General features: G+C 40.7%; 1 protein-coding gene across 1 annotated transcript; it reads left to right on the forward strand.

Annotated features, from left to right (window-relative positions):
- The first annotated feature begins 8,392 nt into the window (after positions 1 to 8,392).
- slc5a5 (solute carrier family 5 member 5) lies at positions 8,393 to 17,633 on the forward strand. Its single transcript, XM_023971785.2, has 14 exons — positions 8,393 to 8,815; positions 9,029 to 9,094; positions 9,713 to 9,764; positions 9,967 to 10,034; positions 10,131 to 10,285; positions 10,402 to 10,542; positions 11,711 to 11,840; positions 12,199 to 12,287; positions 12,384 to 12,496; positions 12,672 to 12,742; positions 12,954 to 13,040; positions 13,347 to 13,549; positions 13,785 to 13,888; positions 15,439 to 17,633. The coding sequence occupies exons 1-14, from the start codon at positions 8,450 to 8,452 to the stop codon at positions 15,639 to 15,641; spliced, it is 1,848 nt and encodes a 615-aa protein (XP_023827553.1). The 5' UTR covers positions 8,393 to 8,449; the 3' UTR covers positions 15,642 to 17,633.
- The last annotated feature ends 613 nt before the right edge of the window (positions 17,634 to 18,246 follow it).

Raw genomic sequence — 18,246 nt, forward strand, 5'->3', positions numbered from 1 at the left:
GTCGGCGCCGGAAGTAGGAAGTAGTCAGTAGAAAGGCTTCTTTAGTATCCTAAGTTTTCATAACTGTGACCTTAATTGCCTACCGTCTGTAAACGGTTAGTGTCTTAACGACCGTTCCACAGGTACATGTTCATTAGTTGTTTATGGTTCATTGAACAAGCATGGGAAACGGTGTTTAAACCCTTCACAATGAATATCCGTGAAGTTATTTTTACGAATTATCTTTGAAAGACAGGGTCCTGAAAAAGGGACGTTTCTTTTTTGCAGAGTTTAGCTAGACAGTTAATCTACTGGTGCCAAAATTTGACTGTACAGTTGTGGCCAAAAGTTTAGAGAATGACACAAATATAAATTTTCATAAAGTTTGCCGCTTCAGTGTCTTTAGATATTTTTGTCAGATGTTACTATGGAATACTGAAGTATAATTACAAGCATTTCATAAGTGTCAAAGGCTTTTATTGACAATTACATGAAGTTGATGCAAAGAGTCAATATTTGCGGTGTTGACCCTTCTTTTTCAAGACCTCTGCAATCCGCCCTGGCATGTTGTCAATTAACTTCTGGGCCACATCCTGACTGATGGCAGCCCATTCTTGCATAATCAATGCTTGGAATTTGTCAGAATTTGTGGGTTTTTGTTTGTCCACCCGCCTCTTGAGGATGGACCACAAGTTCTCAATGGGATTAAGGTCAGGGGAGTTTCCTGGCCATGGACCCAAAATATCAATGTTTTGTTCCCCGAGCCACTTAGTTATCACTTTTGCCTTATGGCAAGGTGCCGCATCATGCTGGAAAAGGCATTGTTCATCACCAAACTGTTCCTGGATGGTTGGGAGAAGTTGCTCTCGGAGGATGTGTTGGTACCATTCTATATTCATGGCTGTGTTCGTAGGCAAAATTGTGAGTGAGCCCACTCCCTTGGCTGAGAAGCAACCCCACACATGAATGGTCTCAGGATGCTTTACTGTTGGCATGACACAGGACTGATGGTAGCACTCACCGTGTCTTCTCCGGACAAGCTTTTTTCCGTATGCCCCAAACAATCGGAAAGGGGATTCATCAGAGAAAATGACTTTACCCCAGTCCTCAGCAGTCCAATCCCTGTACCTTTTGCAGAATATCAGTCTGTCCCTGATGTTTTTCCTGGCGAGAAGTGGCTTCTTTGCTGCCCGTCTTGACACCAGGCCATCCTCCAAAAGTCTTCGCCTCACTGTGCGTGCAGATGCACTCACACCTGCCTGCTGCCATTCCTGAGCAAGCTCTGTACTGGTGGTGCCCCGATCCCGCAGCTGAATCAACTTTAGGTGATGGTCCTGGCGCTTGCTGGACTTTCTTGGGTGCCCTGAAGCCTTCTTCACAACAATTGAACCGCTCTCCTTGAAGTTCTTGATGATCCGATAAATGGTTTATTTAGGTGCAATCTTACTGGCAGCAATATCCTTGACTGTGAAGCCCTTTTTGTGCAAAGCAATGATGACAAAGCAATTCCTTGCAGGTAACCATGATTGACAGAGGAAGAACAATGATTCCAAGCACCACCCTCCGTTTGAAGCTTCCAGTTTGTTATTCGAACTCAATCAGCATGACAGAGTGATCTCCAGCCTTGTCCTCGTCAACACTCACACCTGTGCCTGTGTTAACGAGAGAATCACTGACATGATGCCAGCTGGTCCTGTGGCAGGGCGGTAATGCAGTGGAAATGTTTTTGGGGGATTCAGTCATTTGCATGGCAAAGAGGGACTTTGCAATTAATTGCAATTCATCTGATCATTCTTCATAACATTCTGGAGTATATGCAAATTGCCATTATACAAACTGAGGCTGCAGACTTTGTGAAAATTAACATTTGTGTCATTCTCCAAACTTTTGGCCACGACTGTAGGGTATCAGATAATTTAATTATTTTTTTACCATAGATGAATAGTGTGAACTTATGTTTTCCCTTTCATCTGTCTAGTGTTAGTTAGTTACTGGCTATAGTAGCTAGGTCTTCAGCCAGCATGAAACAAAAAGGGGGGGGGGACAAGGTTTGTTCAAAACTCTGACGCAGTTGTCATGTCAGGGCACACACTTAATGTATTGTGAAATCTGTTTTAAAATGCATTTAAATGTTTAAAAATTGTATTATTTGCTTTGGCAGCAGCTAATGGGGATCTATAATAACCACAAATGTCAACACATCCCTCAGTGCTGCTGTGAACCGCATCACAAGAGACATGCCAAACGAGAGATGTAAAAAAAAAAATCTAAAATGGGCATCATTGATGCAATTTCAATGTTGCTTTGTGTATCACCAAATTTGCTTAAGATGATTTTACTGCAACACTTCTCACTGCATCCAAGTTTCTTAACATAGCTGTTTCAAAGAACTGTCAGTCAAGGCGAGCACATTGTTATAAGCTTCCCGCCCATTCAGTCTGTCTCTAAGGGCTTACAAAAGTCTTCAGAGTACACTTTTTTGTAGACATTGTCGATACAACTCTGCAACCAGCTGTTTTCTTCAATATTGGATGACGTACCAGATATTTGGTAGCTGGTGAAGGGACCAATTGTGTAGGCTTGTAGGGAAGAAGCAAACGAGTCAATTAGGTATGTGTACGTTTTTGGAGCCTTGACGGTAGCTGTTGGTCAGCCAGAGCTAGTGAAGTGTTTCTACATCAGGAGTCATACAATTCTCATTTGTCAAGTGCAGCTGTATTCAGTTGGATAGTCTTCAAAGAGGCATTGCGACAACTAGTATTGTGACAAAAGCTGAGTCGTTGTGAGTTTTCCAAGACATTTACACTGCCGGATCTCCTGTACTTTTGGTGTTCAGGCCCTTTATGGCTAAACTAATATCGTGAAATGCATTCAATGGGAACTCAAGACTCCCATGTAAAGGTGATTTGTAGCATGAAACAGAATTAACCTGTACTATCTGTAAAATAGGGTAACTTAAAGCTAAAGAGGGGAGTCACAAATACCACAACCTCTCTTTGTGAATTGTATTTGTAAAGCAAGTTTGTGTTGAATATTCTCCATTGTGTTTAGTTCTTAAAAGGTACAGTCTGCAGATGCTACATCCATTTTTGGACTTATGAAATCTTAAGTGATATCATGGATGGTCAGTCCTTGCATCCCAATGCTCTGTCTATGAATTTGAAAGTATTTTTTTTCGCAAGCTCCATCCCTCAGCTTTTTACAGAAATGGGGCAGGGAAGATGCTTTATCTTTTTAACTGCTGGTTGTTGCTTTAAAGATGTGTCTGCATACACAAGGACATGTAATTAAATGTTTTACATATTGATCTATTTATGGACGTCAATTAGTATATTATGCCCATGGATTTCAGCCTGTGTTGACTCATATGGGCATCAAAAGAACTGAACTTGAATGTTTTTATAAAATCCTGAAATGTTAGCACATTTTAAATGTAGGTGAAAGTGAACTGCATATACTCAATTAAACATAATCAAGATCTAAACCAGTGTTAATTCTGATGCATTTACAGTGTTTTTAACACAACATACGATTGCCCATTCCTTTCCCATTAGTTAATTTCAGCAGCATGACAATAAGGAACAATTCAACTTATTAAAATCCCTCTTATTCTAATCCTCCTGACCTATTTTACTCGTGCTCCTCCCCCAATACCTTGTTCAACACACGAAGCACCTTCCACTCACCAAGTTTGCAAAGCCACTTTTAATGAAAGGTTCTGCTATTCTTTGTCCTCACTTGGCATTCTACAAATGTCCTAATGTCTTAGGCTATTGCCAATTGAAACTCTGCAGAAGAAGAAGGTTAGAAGGTAAAGGGTTTTCAGAGACTGGGAATTTGAGTTTTAGAGGACACAGGTAAGGTTTTTTGAACTTTTTCAAGTTTGTCAAATTGTTTTGTGGTTTTAATCTGATCATGGATACAGGTTATAATGGTATGAGTTTCCCGCTTAACCTGTATAATGGTCTCATAACCAAATGTTGGGTTATTGAGACAATATTTATGAACCCACTATGGTTTTAGAGGTAGGGGAGACAGAAAGTGGCGGGGTCCTCCCTGAGACATTTCTCTTGCCACCTAAAGCCCATTTCCTGCATTTCTAGACAATTTTGACATGATCCATGGCACTTCTATTCAGTTATTTTTTTGAAAATCAAAAATAAGCAAAAAGGGGTCACTGTCATCAAGCTAGCTAAGAGATCATTATTAAACATGTTAAAGGATTGATAAAATAACAAACTAGAGCAAAGGTAATTCAATAATCAATATTGTATTGCACCTTGAACCAAATAGCCTAACAAATGGAACTTAACGCAAAGTACAATGACTTTTGATGGTCTTTATGAAGACTTCCTCTATATCAAACAAATTTAGTCAGACAATTGTTAAAGTTTTCATGAATATATAGTTATAGTCTTCACTCTTTCCGACTCTGTTTTGTCATTTACCCAGAAAGTAATCCATGGGACCAAGAGAGACAGTCATCTATGGTTCAAATTTGTTTCAAAAGCCACAGCCAACTTAAGCTAACTTAAGGCAACAATAACCAAAAAACTATGGGAGTGATAGGGACCAGCTCACCATGTAAAAGTAACTCAGAACCAAGTTTTTCAGTTGATTTGGTCATGCCATTTTAAACATGGCGATGTTGCCCCTATCTGTTGTTTTTTTTTGTTAAGTTAGCAGTGTCTTTTGAAACAAAACAAAACTGTGGATGACAGTCTCTCCTGGCCCCATTGACTTCTTTCAGGGCACATGGACAAATTGAAGTAAAAAAATGTTAAGATCCTTTAACATTTTACTTGGTCCCTTCAAATTGAAACACTTTAGCCCCAGAACATTTAGTTTCATACCCTCAGCATATAATCAAATGATGTGCCAGAACAGGAGCTATACAGACCTTTATCTGAAGGAGTACTTCACTGATTCACGTTATATAGGCTGCATTTTGTGATGACATTGGCCTACTTTTGACTACTTTGATACACAAACTTGATACACAAACTGTAAGTGAATGTCACAATAGTTTTGGTCCCCTAAAATGGGTGGACTACATACAAAAAGTGCTTTAATTTCTAAACGGTTCACACAAAATGGATGAAAATACCCTCAAATTAAATCTGACAATCAGCACTTAACCTCAGAGTCATTGTATCATTTCAAATCCAAAGTGTTGGAGTACAGAGCCATAACAACAACAAATTCACTGTCACAATACTTTTCGAGCTCTGTAAGTTCCTGGGAGTCTTAGCTTTCAGGAATGGGGTCATAATAGGTAATAACCCAAACTGCCAAATTCCCACACTGTCACGCTGGCTATAGAAGCCGCTGGTTGCGGTGTCAAACTTGCCTGGCTACCCATCCACATCGCTCTGGCAAAACACCACGCACACTAACATTTCTTCTCTACGATGAGTATGGATTTGATTCACCTCCGACGACTTCTTGAATCGGAACACATTCAAACCGTTCTGATTGGTCCGAGAAACCGAATCCTGAACCATGTCATTTTGACTTAAACACAAACGACTTCTTGGATAGCAGGTTCACACTGGCGCAATCGATAGAGCATCGAAATTCAATTCAGGATGAGTCGCCAGGCAAGTGTTAAGGGTTGCATTGCTGCAGCACTTTTTGTATAACAGTGAAATTATAATAATTGTGGGGGGGGGTTGTCGGGGAAGTTGTGCCCCAGTTTATTATACAGTATAAAGTTTTGTCCTGCAGTGGCTTCAGAAAGTATTCATATCCCTTGACTTATCCCACATTTTGTTGTTACAGCCTGAAAAAAACAAATTATTAAATATTATTTTCTCATCCATCTACATACAACACCCCATAATGACAAAATGAAACCATGTTTTTAGACATTTTGCAAATCATTGAAAAGGAAATGCAGAAATATCTAATTTGCACAAGTATTCACACCCCTGAGTCAATACATGTTAGAATCACCTTTTTGGCAGCGATTATAGCTGTCTTTTTTTTTTTATTCACCATTCAAAGTGTAATTAATAACTTTACCATGCTCAAAGAGATATTTGTCATTTTTTACCCATCAACCAATAGGTGCCCTTCTTTGTGACACATTGGAAAACCTCTCTGGTCTTTGTGTTGATTCTGTGTTAAATTCACTGCTCGGCTGAGGGACCTTACAATTATCTGCATGTGTGGGGTATGTTAAACATTATTATTGCACACAGAGTGAGTCTATGCAACTTATTATGTGACTTGTTTGCAAATCTTTACTCCGTAACTTATTTAGGCATGCCATAACAAAGGGGTAGAATACTTATTGACTCAAGACATTTCAGCTTTTCTTTTTTTAATTAATTTGTGAAAATTTCTAAAAACAATATGGGGTATTACAGTTGAAGTCGGAAGTTTACAGTTTAGGTTGGCGTCATTAAAACTCGTTTTTCAACCACTCCACAAATTTCTTGTTAACAAACTATAGTTTTGGCAAGTCGGTTAGGACATCTACTTTGTGAATGACACAAGTAATTTTTCCAACAATTGTTTACAGACAGATTATTTCACTCATAATTCACTGTATCACATTTCCAGTGGGAGTTACATACACTTAGTTGACTGTGCCTTTAAACAGCTTGGAAAATCCCTGAAAATTATGTCATGGCTTTAGAAGCTTCTGATAGGCTAATTGACATAATTTGAGGCAATTGGGGGTGTACCTGTGAATGTATTTCAAGGCCTACCTTCAAACTCAGTGCCTCTTTACTTGACATCATGGGAAATCAAAAGAAATCAGCAAAGACCTCAGATAAAAAATGGTAGACCTCCACAAGTCTGGTTCATCCTTGGGAGCAATTTCCAAACGCCTGAAGGCACCATGTTCATCTGTACAAATAAAAGTACGCAAGTATGAATACCATGGGACCACGCAGCCATCATAACGCGCAGCCGTCATAACGCTCAGGAAGGAGGAGCGTTCTGTCTCCTAGAGATGAACGTACTTTGGTGCAAAAGTGCAATCAATCCCAGAGCAACAGCAAAGGACCTTGTAAAGATGCTGGAGGAAACGGGTACAAAAGTATCTATATCCACAGTAAAATGAGTCCTATATCAACATAACCTGAACGGCCGCTCAGCAAGGAAGAAGCCACTGCTCCAAAACCGCCACAAAAAAGCCAGACTACCGTTTGCAACTGCACATGGGGACAAAGATCGTACTTTTTGGAGAAATGTCCTCTAGTCTGATGAAACAAAAATAGAACTGTTTGGCCATAATGACCATCGTTATGTTTGGAGGAAAAAGGGGGAGGCTTGCAAGCCGAAGAACACCATCCCGACCGTGAAGCACGGGGGTGGCAGCATCATGTTGTGGGGGTGCTTTGCTGCAGGAGGGACTGGTGCACTTCACAAAATAGATGGCATCATGAGGATGGAAGATTATGTGGATACATTGAAGCAACATCTCAAGACATCAGTCAGGAAGTTAAAGCTTGGTTGCTAAATGGTCTTCCACATGGACAATGACCCCAAGCATACTTCCAAAGTTGTGGCAAAATGGCTTAAGGACAACAAAGTCAAGGTATTGGAGTGGCCATCACAAAGCCCTGACCTCAATCCTATAGAAAATGTGTGTGCAGAACTGAAAAAGCGTGTGTGAGCATGGAGGCCTACAAACCTGACTCAGTTACACCAGCTCTGTCAGGAGGAATGGGCCAAAATTCACCCAACTTATTGTGGGAAGCTTGTGGAAGGCTACCCAAAACGTTTGATCCAAGTTAAACAATTTAAAGGCAATGCTTCAAATACTAATTGAGTGTATGTAAACTTCTGACCCACTGGGAATGTGATGAAAGAAATACAAATATTCTCTCTACTAATATTCTGACATTTCACATTCTTAAAATAAAGTGGTGATCCTAACTGACCTAAGACAGGGAATTTTTACTAGAGTTTAAATGTATTTGGCTAAGGTGTATGTGAACTTCCGACTTCAACTGTATGTGTATCCATTTAAAAAAAGGAACTGGATGTGTATCCATTTGGAAAAAGGAAAGGGTTGTGAATACTTGCTGAAGGCACTATATATGACTGGGACTCATTTTATCTGTAAATGTAAAGTTTCTTTCATTCAATACATTTTTCCTAGAAACCTTTTATCAGATGCATCAATTGCAGTTGAAAGGTCAAAACAGCAGTTTAAAGGTGCGGTATCAAATCAAATTTCAAATCAAATTTATTTATATAGCCCTTCTTATATCAGCTGATATCTCATAGTGCTGTACAGAAACCCAGCCTAAAACCCCCAACAGCAAGCAATGCAGGTGTAGAAGCACGGTGGCTAGGAAAAACTCCCTAGAAAGGTCAAAACCTAGTATTAGTATTTGTATCATATCCTCTACGTCGTAATTTATACTCATTATGCATACATCCTATTCAGTCCCAAGAAACACCTGGAGCATCTGATTCTACCATCCAACACGACAAGGAGGACAAAGCAATGGATGGAGAACATATCACCGAACGACCCCGACCAGGCTTTGTCCTGGCAGACTACGTCGTCTTTGCTGCCATGCTGCTCGTTTCCATGGGAATAGGGCTTTTCCAGGCCCTGAAGAAGAAACCGGGTGATGCTAAGGTGGATGACTTCTTCACCGGTGGCCGTAGTATGCCAGCCGTACCCGTGGGAATGTCACTGTGTGCCAGCTTCATGTCAGCTGTCCAGGTCCTGGGAGTGCCAGCCGAAGCCTCCCTCTATGGTTTTAAGTTCCTCTACATGTGCCTCGGGCAAACCATCAACTCCTGTCTGACTGCATACCTGTTCCTGCCAGTATTCTACCGCCTTGGTATCACCAGCACCAATGAGGTTTTGTTACCCTTTACATTGACAGTATTCATAGAGATGCCATGCACATACAACACATAGCTACTAGATCTATGCAAGTAAGAAATAGGGTTATGGCCAAGCAACTGTTGAAATTTAAATGTTTGTGTGTGTGGGAAAGGCAGGGGGAGGGATAGGAAGAACAGTATGTGTGGAAGGATGATGTTTTGTTTACTCTTTGCTTTGCTGTCACAGTACCTCAAGATGAGATTTGGCAGAGAGATGCAGCTGCTTGGAAGTGTCCAGTTTATAGTCTCAACAGTAAGTAAGGCAAACTGATAGAGCATGCGCAAAGTCATCCTCATGTGACTTATGCATAATGTTGAGGACAGAATGTGTATGTATGTATGTACGTACATACATACATACCTACATATTAGATATGTGTGTGTGTATAACATATAGCGTCAATTGGCCATTGTGTCACGACCGTTATATGACGAATGAGTGGACCAAGGCGCAGCATGAAAGAAAGCCATCTTCTTTTAATGAAGAAAAACAAACACTTACTAAACGAACAAAAAACAAACGTGAAGCTAAACCGAACTAAGTGCACACATGCAACATAGAACATAGACAATTACCCACAATCACCTAAAGCCTATGGCTGCCTTAAATATGGCTCCCAATCAGAGACAACAATAAACAGCTGTCTCTGATTGAGAACCAAACCAGGCATCCATAGACTTTCCTAAACCTCTCTACTGAACACAACCCCATACACTATACAAAACCCCCTAAACAATACACACACCCTAAACTAGACAAAACACACAAACATCCCATGTCACACCCTGACCTAACTAAACTAATAAAGAAAATCAATATAACAGAGGCCAGGGTGTGACACATTGATTTATACTTTATCATTTTTTCCAGCTGCTCTACACAGGAATTGTGATCTATGCTCCAGCCTTAATCCTGAGCCAAGGTATGACCTCTGGAGAAGCAAAATAATGTGTATGCAACCTCATGTATGTAATTCATTATAAATGCATGTATGACTATAGAGACCATGAGCTGTTGTGAAGGTTTAGTAAGCGTTATAATGCTCTATACCACCTGTGTGTGTGATACATTATCAATGTGTTACGTACAATTGTTATTAATATGTTTTAATTATTGTATTCCAGCCACTGGGCTCAATATGTGGGCATCCCTCTTCTCAACTGGGTTCATTTGTACTCTTTACACCACATTGGTAAGACTTCTCCATACTTCATAGTAAATGGACTGTATTGGCGCAGGGTGCTACTCTGAATCTATCTTGTCTGTCTGTCTGTCCTCCGCACCACAGGGGGGCATGAAAGCAGTCATCTGGACAGACGTGTTCCAGATCCTGGTCATGCTCTCGGGCTTCATCGCCATCTTCATCCAGGGCACTGTTTTGGTTGGTGGGCCAGCAATGGTTTTGGAGATTGCCAACAATGGATCACGAATTAACTTTAATGAGTAAAAAACGGCCTTTTATTCAACTAACAATATGCCTTTCAGCTATCCATTGCACAATCGCCCCAAAAAATCACACTTACCGTTACTACACCATCAATACCTTCTCTTTTGATCAGTTTTGACTTCGACCCAAGGAGGCGATACACATTCTGGAGCTTTACTGTTGGCGGTACACTGTTGTGGCTGTCCATGTATGGTGTGAACCAGGCACAGGTACAACGCTACATCTCCTGCAGAACTGAGCGACAGGCCCAGTGGTGAGTGCAGACATCCGCTTTCAGCAAAGCCTAAGGATCACAGTTTCTTATTTTCACATAAGATAAAGCAAGATAATGTAAGATTAAGATCATATGCAAATTCACATTTTGTGAAATATATTAATGTATTTTTAACGCTGCCAATGAATAAAAGCAGATTCTAGATTCTTTAGACCTTCCTATATAAAAAAGGGAGGGATATAACTGTAACCAACTGGACTAGTAGTTACAGGAAATGGAATAAAATAAACTGGTAATACGCAACCCCTTGGTTTATACAGAAGCAAAGGGGAGTTCTGAAATACTAAGGAACCCTGACGCATACAGGCTATCAAATTAACGTTAAGAGAAGCACAGTGCATGTTCAATAGTTTGTTATACAGTAAGTCAAATGAGCAATGGTGTTTTTATTATTTACAAATAAGAGCCACAAATCACAATCAGTTCACACATGAAAGGCTGATTACTGATAGGAATGTTCAGAGTAATTATAACCAGAAGGATGTAATGATTCCCAAATCACTCCAGAATGACTCACTTTACTCTATAAGACGCACAGCACTTCTGTAAGAAAAATGTTCAGTATATGTTTAGACAAGGGCTCTCCAACCCTGTTCCTGGAGAGCTACTCTCCTGTAGGATTTCAATCCAACCCCAGTTGTAACTAACCTGATTCAACCAGCTGATTGTTAGAATCAGGTGCGCTAGATTAGGGTTGGAGTGAAAAACGTACAGGACAGTAACTCTCCAGGAACAGGGATGGAGAGCCCTGGTTTAGACCATCACTCAAATGATGGCAGTCCAGCACAGTCCCTGTCCCAGATTAGTTGGATTAGAGGGAAGGGTGTCCATGTCTTACCCACAAGACCAGGGTCCTTATTCATAAAGTGTGATCCTCAGATAACGAGTGCTGATCTAGGATAAGTTTTACCTTTTATTATGTAATGAATAAGATCAGCACTCCTACTCTGAAACTGTTTATGAATATGGTCCCTGGAAATGATCATTTATGATAATTCAACTGTTTGGCTACAAGGAGGAACAGGACGTCTACTGATAAAACACTGTCTATTGACCGATAATATAAAACAAGGATGTTTGCTGAAAAATAATGTCCCACAAGGCTGTGCTGGACTAAACGTAGATGGTTGCTTGTCCTTCTCTGCAGGGCGTTGTTTGTCAACCAAGTGGGCTTGTGTCTCGTTGTGGGCAGTGCAGCCACCTGCGGCATTGTCATGTTTGCCTTGTACTCCCACTGTGACCCTTTGAAGTCTGGAAAGATTGCTGCTCCAGACCAGGTAATGAGTAATGACATAACTACTACAATCTACACCAGTGGTTCCCAACTTTTGTTGTAGCCTCAGACAAACACACCTGATTCAACTCATTGAGGGCCTGATGATTAGTTGACAAGTTGAATCAGGTGTGCTTGACAAGGACTACAATAAAAATGTGTACTGTTGGGGGTATTCAGGGACCGGGGTGGTCCTAAAGTGAAATCTACATCCACTTGAGGTACCAGGAGAGCTAAAGTAAATGCACCCAATGGACTTTCACAGAATTGTAAACATTTTTTTTTTCTCCCTTTTTATGAATTTATTGCGCTTGTGTTAATATTTGGGCTCTCATACATTTCCCCTCTTCTCTCTTTCAAAGTATATGCCATACTTGGTGCTGGACATCTTTCAAGACCACCCTGGTTTTCCCGGTCTTTTTCTGGCTTGTGCATACAGTGGCACCCTGAGGTATCCAATCCCTATCTGTAATATGCATCAAGTCATAAATCAGCATATGACTGACACCACTGATGACATCATTGCTGGTAATTCACTGCTTTACAGTACCGCCTCCACCAGCATCAACGCCATGGCAGCTGTTACCATGGATGATCTACTGAAACCAACTCTAGCCAACATGTCACAGAAGAGGTTGATTTTAATTTCCAGAGGGCTGTGTAAGCGCAATTTTAAAGTTATATTTTTGTATTAGGTCAGCAACTATTTCTCTAAAGTGAAAAACACCCTAAATAGTTAGTTTGTGTACCAAATTATTAAATAATCAATGTGGTACAAAACAATGTGACCTTATCAAGCCGGCGTTGTAGCATCTAATGTGTCGCTGTGTTTTAGCTTTCATGTATGGGGCTGGATGTATCACGGTGGCTGCTCTCTCATCCTTCTTGGACTGGGGAGTTCTTCAAGTAGGTTCCTCCCTTCACCATATTACATCCCTCCTCATGTTTAAAGTCTCTGTAGGCCACGGACTCAGATCAGGTACACAAAAGGCTTTCTTATGGACACCAATACAAGTATACCAAAATGCTGTCCTGACATCCAGCCATAAGCCTTGGGGACTGAGAATAATGAAGGATTTGTCCAGTGTCACATTGTCCCTATTCTTCTCCTCCTCAGGGGTCCTTCACAGTCATGGGAGTGGTCAGTGGCCCACTTCTTGGGGCTTTCATCCTGGGGATGTTTGTTCCCGCTAGTAACAGGCCGGTGAGTTGGACAAGATGCTGTTTGCACAATGGGAACATTTGGGAAGAGAGAGAAGATCAGCTGCTCATGTAATAAGAGTTACAGGGGTGTCCATCCATGGTTCTATTTTGATGCTTAGGAGGGTGCCATGATTTGATATGGGGGTATTGCCCAGTACCCTTTTTCACCTTTGTAATTCTAACCCTCCATAGGAAGATTGTTGGTACAGCTAATGCCACAGTTTTGTTTTAGCTCATTCCAGAGAATTTCATAATGACTGATTGCCTTCAGAGATTATATTACAAGTCTTTTTACTTGTGTCTTCAGGGCGTGTTTAGTGGCGTGGCGGTGGGCTTCTCCATCTCCTTGTGGCTGGTCATTGGATCAACCCTCCATCCTCCCAGTCTGCAGACCATGGGAGTCCTGCCCACCTATACAGATCAATGTCCATCAAGTAACAGCACAGTCAACAGCAGCCTGGGCATGGACACACCCTCCGCCTCCACGCCGCTTCCCCTATATCAACATGGGTGAGGAAGACATATGGAGAGATACTAACAAACTGAGAGTAGTACCACCAGTAGAAGTAGCAAAAGTGTGTTATCATCAATCATATATCTCATTAAAGTGTTCATAACTCAATAACTTGTCTCTTATCTTGAATGTTTGATAGTATATGGCCCAGATGTTCCTGGTCCGGTCACATGGTTAGGAAAGGCTCTTGGCCTTATGAGGTACGCTGACCAAGGAAACATTTCTCCACAGACTGACGAGTCTGCAGAACTTTTATTCCATGTCCTACCTCTACTTTGGTGCTGTGGGGACAATTTCAGTGGTGCTGGTTGGGGTAGCTGTGAGCTATGCAACAGGTAATAAAAGTACAATTTCTTTATCGTTTCCTCAATGTTTTTATTGTTTAATACCATGTCTTGACCATTCAGCTCAGACAGACATACAGTGCATTCGGAAAGTATTCAGACCCCTTGACTTTTTCCACATTTTGTTACATTACAGCCTTATTCTAAAATTGATTCAATTAATTTTTTTACCTCAATCAACCTACACATAATACCCCATAATGAGAAAGCAAAAAACGTTTTTTAATTTTTTATGTTTGCATATTTACATAAGTATTCAGACCCTTTACTCAATACTTTGTTGAAGCACCTTAGGCAGTGATTACAGCCTTGATTCTTCTTGGGTATGATGCTACAAGCTTAGCACACCTGTATTTGAGGAGTTTCTCCTATTCTGCTCTGCATATCCTCTCAAGCTCTGTCAGGTTGGATGGAGAGCGTCGCTGCACAGCTATTTTTCAGGTTTCTCCAGAGATGTTAGATTGGGTTCAAGTCTGGGCTCTGGCTGGGCCACTCAAGGACATTCAGAGACTTGTCCCAAAGCCTCTCCTGCGTTGTCTTGGCTGTGTGCTTAGGGTCATTGTCCTATTGGAAGGTGAACCTTCACCCCAGTCTGAGGTCCTGAGCACTCTGGAGCAGGTTTTCATCAAGGATCTCTCTGTACTTTGCTCCGTTCATCTTTCCTTCGATCCTGACTAGTCTCCCAGTCCCTGCCGCTGAAAAACATCCCCACAGCATGATGCTGTCACCACACTTCACCATAGGGATGGTGCCTGGTATCCTCCAGATGTGACGCTTGGCATTCAAGCGAAAGAGTAAAATCTTAATTTCATCAGACCAGAGAATCATGTTGGTGGTGTGCTGCAAATATGGTTGTCCTTCTAGAAGGTTCTCCCATCTCCACAGAGGAACTCTGGAACTCTGTCAGAGTGACCATCAGTTTCTTGGTCACCACCCTGACCAAGGCCCTTCTGCCCCGATTGCTCAGTTTGGCCAGGCGGCCAGCTCTAGGAAGAGTCTTGGTGGTTCAAAACTTCTTCCATTTAAGAATGATGGAGGCTATTGTGTTCTTGGGGACCTTCCTTGCTGCAGACATTTTTTCTTACCCTTGCCCAGATCTGTGCCTCGACACAATCTTGTCTCGGAGCTCTACGGACAATTCCTTCGACCTCATGGCTTGGTTTTTGCTCTGACATGCACTGTCAACTATGGGACCTTATATAGACAGGAGTGTGCCTTTCCAAATCATGTCCAATCAATTGAATTAACCACATGTGGACTCCAATCAAGTTGTAGAAACATGCACCTGAGCTCAATTTCGAGTTTCACAGCAAAGGGTCTGAATAGTTATGTAAATAAGGTATTTTTGTTTTTTTATAAATTAGCAAAATATTCTACAAAACTGTTTTTTGCTTTGTCGTTATTGTGTGTAGATTGAAGAAAAAATGTAATTTAATCCAGAATAAGGCTGTAACCTAACAAAGTGGGGAAGGGGTCTGAATACTTTCCGAATGCACTGTATATATACACACTGTGTGTAATTATATTTTCTGTTTAAACAGGACCTACCAAGAGAAATACCATTGACCCTGGCTTGCTCTGGTGGGACTTACAACAGAAAACCCTGGACAGTCAGATGGACAATCCACAGATAGTGCCTCTACACCACTTGCACAATGAAGATGTTGGTGAAAAAGAGGCCCTGAGCGCTACGCGGAAAACTACCTTAACTCAATGTTCCCCAATAAAGTATAGAGAGCTTTGAGAGAAGAGAGGTGGACACACACACACAGTACCAGTCAAAAGTTTGGACACGTACTCATTTAAGTGTTTTTCTTTATTTGACTATTTTCTACATTGTATAATAATAGTGAAGATATCAAAACTATGAAATAACACACATGGAATCATGTAGTAACCCAAAAAGTGTTGAACAAATCTAAATATATTTTTATATTCTTCAAAGTTGCCTCCCTTTGCCTTGATGACAGCTTTGCACATTCTAGGCATTCTCAAAACCTGCTTCACCTGGAATGCTTTTTCAACAGTCTTGAAGGAGTTTCCACAAATGCTGAGCACTTGTTGTCTGCTTTTTCTTCACTCTATGGTCCAACTCCTCCCAAACAATCTCAATTAGGTTGAGGTTGGGTTATTGTGGAGGCCAGGTCATCTGAAGCAGCACTCCATCACTCTCCTTCTTGGTCAAATATTTCCACTGGTGTAATGTCCATTGTTTGTGTTTCTTGGCCCAAGCAAGTCTCTTATTATTATTGGTGTACTTTAGTAGCGGTTTCTTTTCAGCAATTCAACCATGAAGGCCTGATTCACGCAGTCTCCTCTGAACAGTTGATGTTGAAATGTGTCATTACTTGGACTCTGTGAAGCATTTCTTTGTGCTGCAATCTCTGAGGCTGGTAACTCTAATGAACTTATCCTCTGCAGCAGAGATAACTCCGGGTCTTCCTTTCCTGTGGCGGTCCTCGAGAGACAGTTTCATCATAGCGCTTGATGGTTTTTGTCACAGTACTTGAAGAAACTTTCAAAGTTCTTGACATTTTCCAGATTGACTGACCTTCATGTAATGATAGACTGTCATTTCTCTTTGCTTATTTGAGCTGTTCTTGCTATAATATGGACTTGGTCTTTTACCAAATAGTGCAATCTTCTGTACTATTTGTGTCACAACACAACTGATTGGCTCAAACTCATTAAGAAGGAAGGAAATTCCACAAATTAACTTTTAACAAGGCACTACCTCATGAAGCCACCCTTTACCTCATGAAGCTGATTGAGAGAATGCCAAGAGTGTGCAAAGCTGTCATCTTGGCAAAGGGTGGCTACTTTGAAGAATCTCAAATATAAAATATATTTTGGTTTTGTTTAACACTTTTTTGGATACATGATTCCATATGTGTTATTTCATAGTTGAAGTCTTCACTATTATTCTATAATGTAGAAAATAGTCAAAATAAAGAAAAACCCTTGAATGAGTAGGTGTGTCAACTTCTGACTGGTACTGTATATCTCTATATCGAAAGGGACAGAAATTGTCATCCTCAGGCACAGCAGTTTAATTGAGGTCCTTCAGCAACATGTACATCATGTACAATTATCTGAGGTAGCCAGTATATGTTCATATCATGGGTTTTGAATAGAATATTTTGTATGGGACACATGGTCTTTCATTTTAAAATGAGATTTCATTGTGGTTATATAAGGGGATATAGCAGACCTAGATAAATACTGATTTAGCTTGGAGTATGCACTTTTGGGACATAGTACCGGGAAAACTAAATCAAGTGCAGCTCAATTATTTGAAAGCATTTTAACCTTGGTCTGTAATGTATAGTACCGTAATGTATAGTATACTATGTTACATAGTTGTAAGCAATATAACAATGTCTGACTAAACACTACAGTTTTACAGTAGCTGCCTATGTAACTACCATGCAAATACAGTTATAGCAACACTTAAGTAGAATGGAAAGGTTTTCATTTAATTTTAGTCAGTTGGCATTCAGTTGAATGGAATCAATCAATAGAATCAAATGAAGCCACAGACGTGTTTTGTCATTGATCAAAGGACCTTTCACAAAGGAGTCCATTATGGTTCTGTCCACATGCCTTATCAGCTACACACACACCTGCAATTCCAACAGTGGCGATGATAAACATGAAACCCAATGAGAGCATCCCGAAACCAAAGTGTTGACGCATCATATCGCCTAGTCTCCTTTCCTCCTGATATAAACTATAAAAAAAACTGAAATGAAAGAACTGGACAGATGAATGGACATTCCCAGCAGTTATTTATTATAATGCCTTCAGTGCAGATGAATGAAAGGAGACAAGTATAGGAATCCACTTTAGACTATTGAGATGTAGCTTTATGCTCAGGGACATTCTTTGAAATCCAGGAATATAGACTGGATGATTGTTTAGCAACAAAACCGACGAGTGCGCAACTACTGTATGGGGCAAAACAGACAGGATTGGCTTAGATTGTTCACAACATATAAACTATATTTGAAAACATAAATGTGCACAATGAGCACTTGTCTCAAATAAATCGGTACAGTTGTTGGTTAGTTAGCTAGCAAATGTTTCGCCATATTAGCATTGATATGAAATCAGTCAAAACACCTCAAAACAAGAACAAGAAAAGTAGCTGAAACGAGCCCCCGACACAAAACTAGAGTTGCTACCCAAGCCGGCTGGTCGTTCGTTCTATCGGTTCAGTTGCCAAGAATTTCTAAGTCTTTTTGTTCTGTATCAATGGACGTGACCCAGTTGTTTGTTCAAACTGTTTTATTGCCATACTGGCTGGCAACGTTTTTATCCCATGCTTGCTAGCTAGCCAACTACGGCTA

The sequence above is a fragment of the Salvelinus sp. IW2-2015 genome, linkage group LG26, assembly GCF_002910315.2.
Source record: "Salvelinus sp. IW2-2015 linkage group LG26, ASM291031v2, whole genome shotgun sequence".
NCBI classification, from domain to species: Eukaryota; Metazoa; Chordata; class Actinopteri; order Salmoniformes; family Salmonidae; genus Salvelinus; species Salvelinus sp. IW2-2015.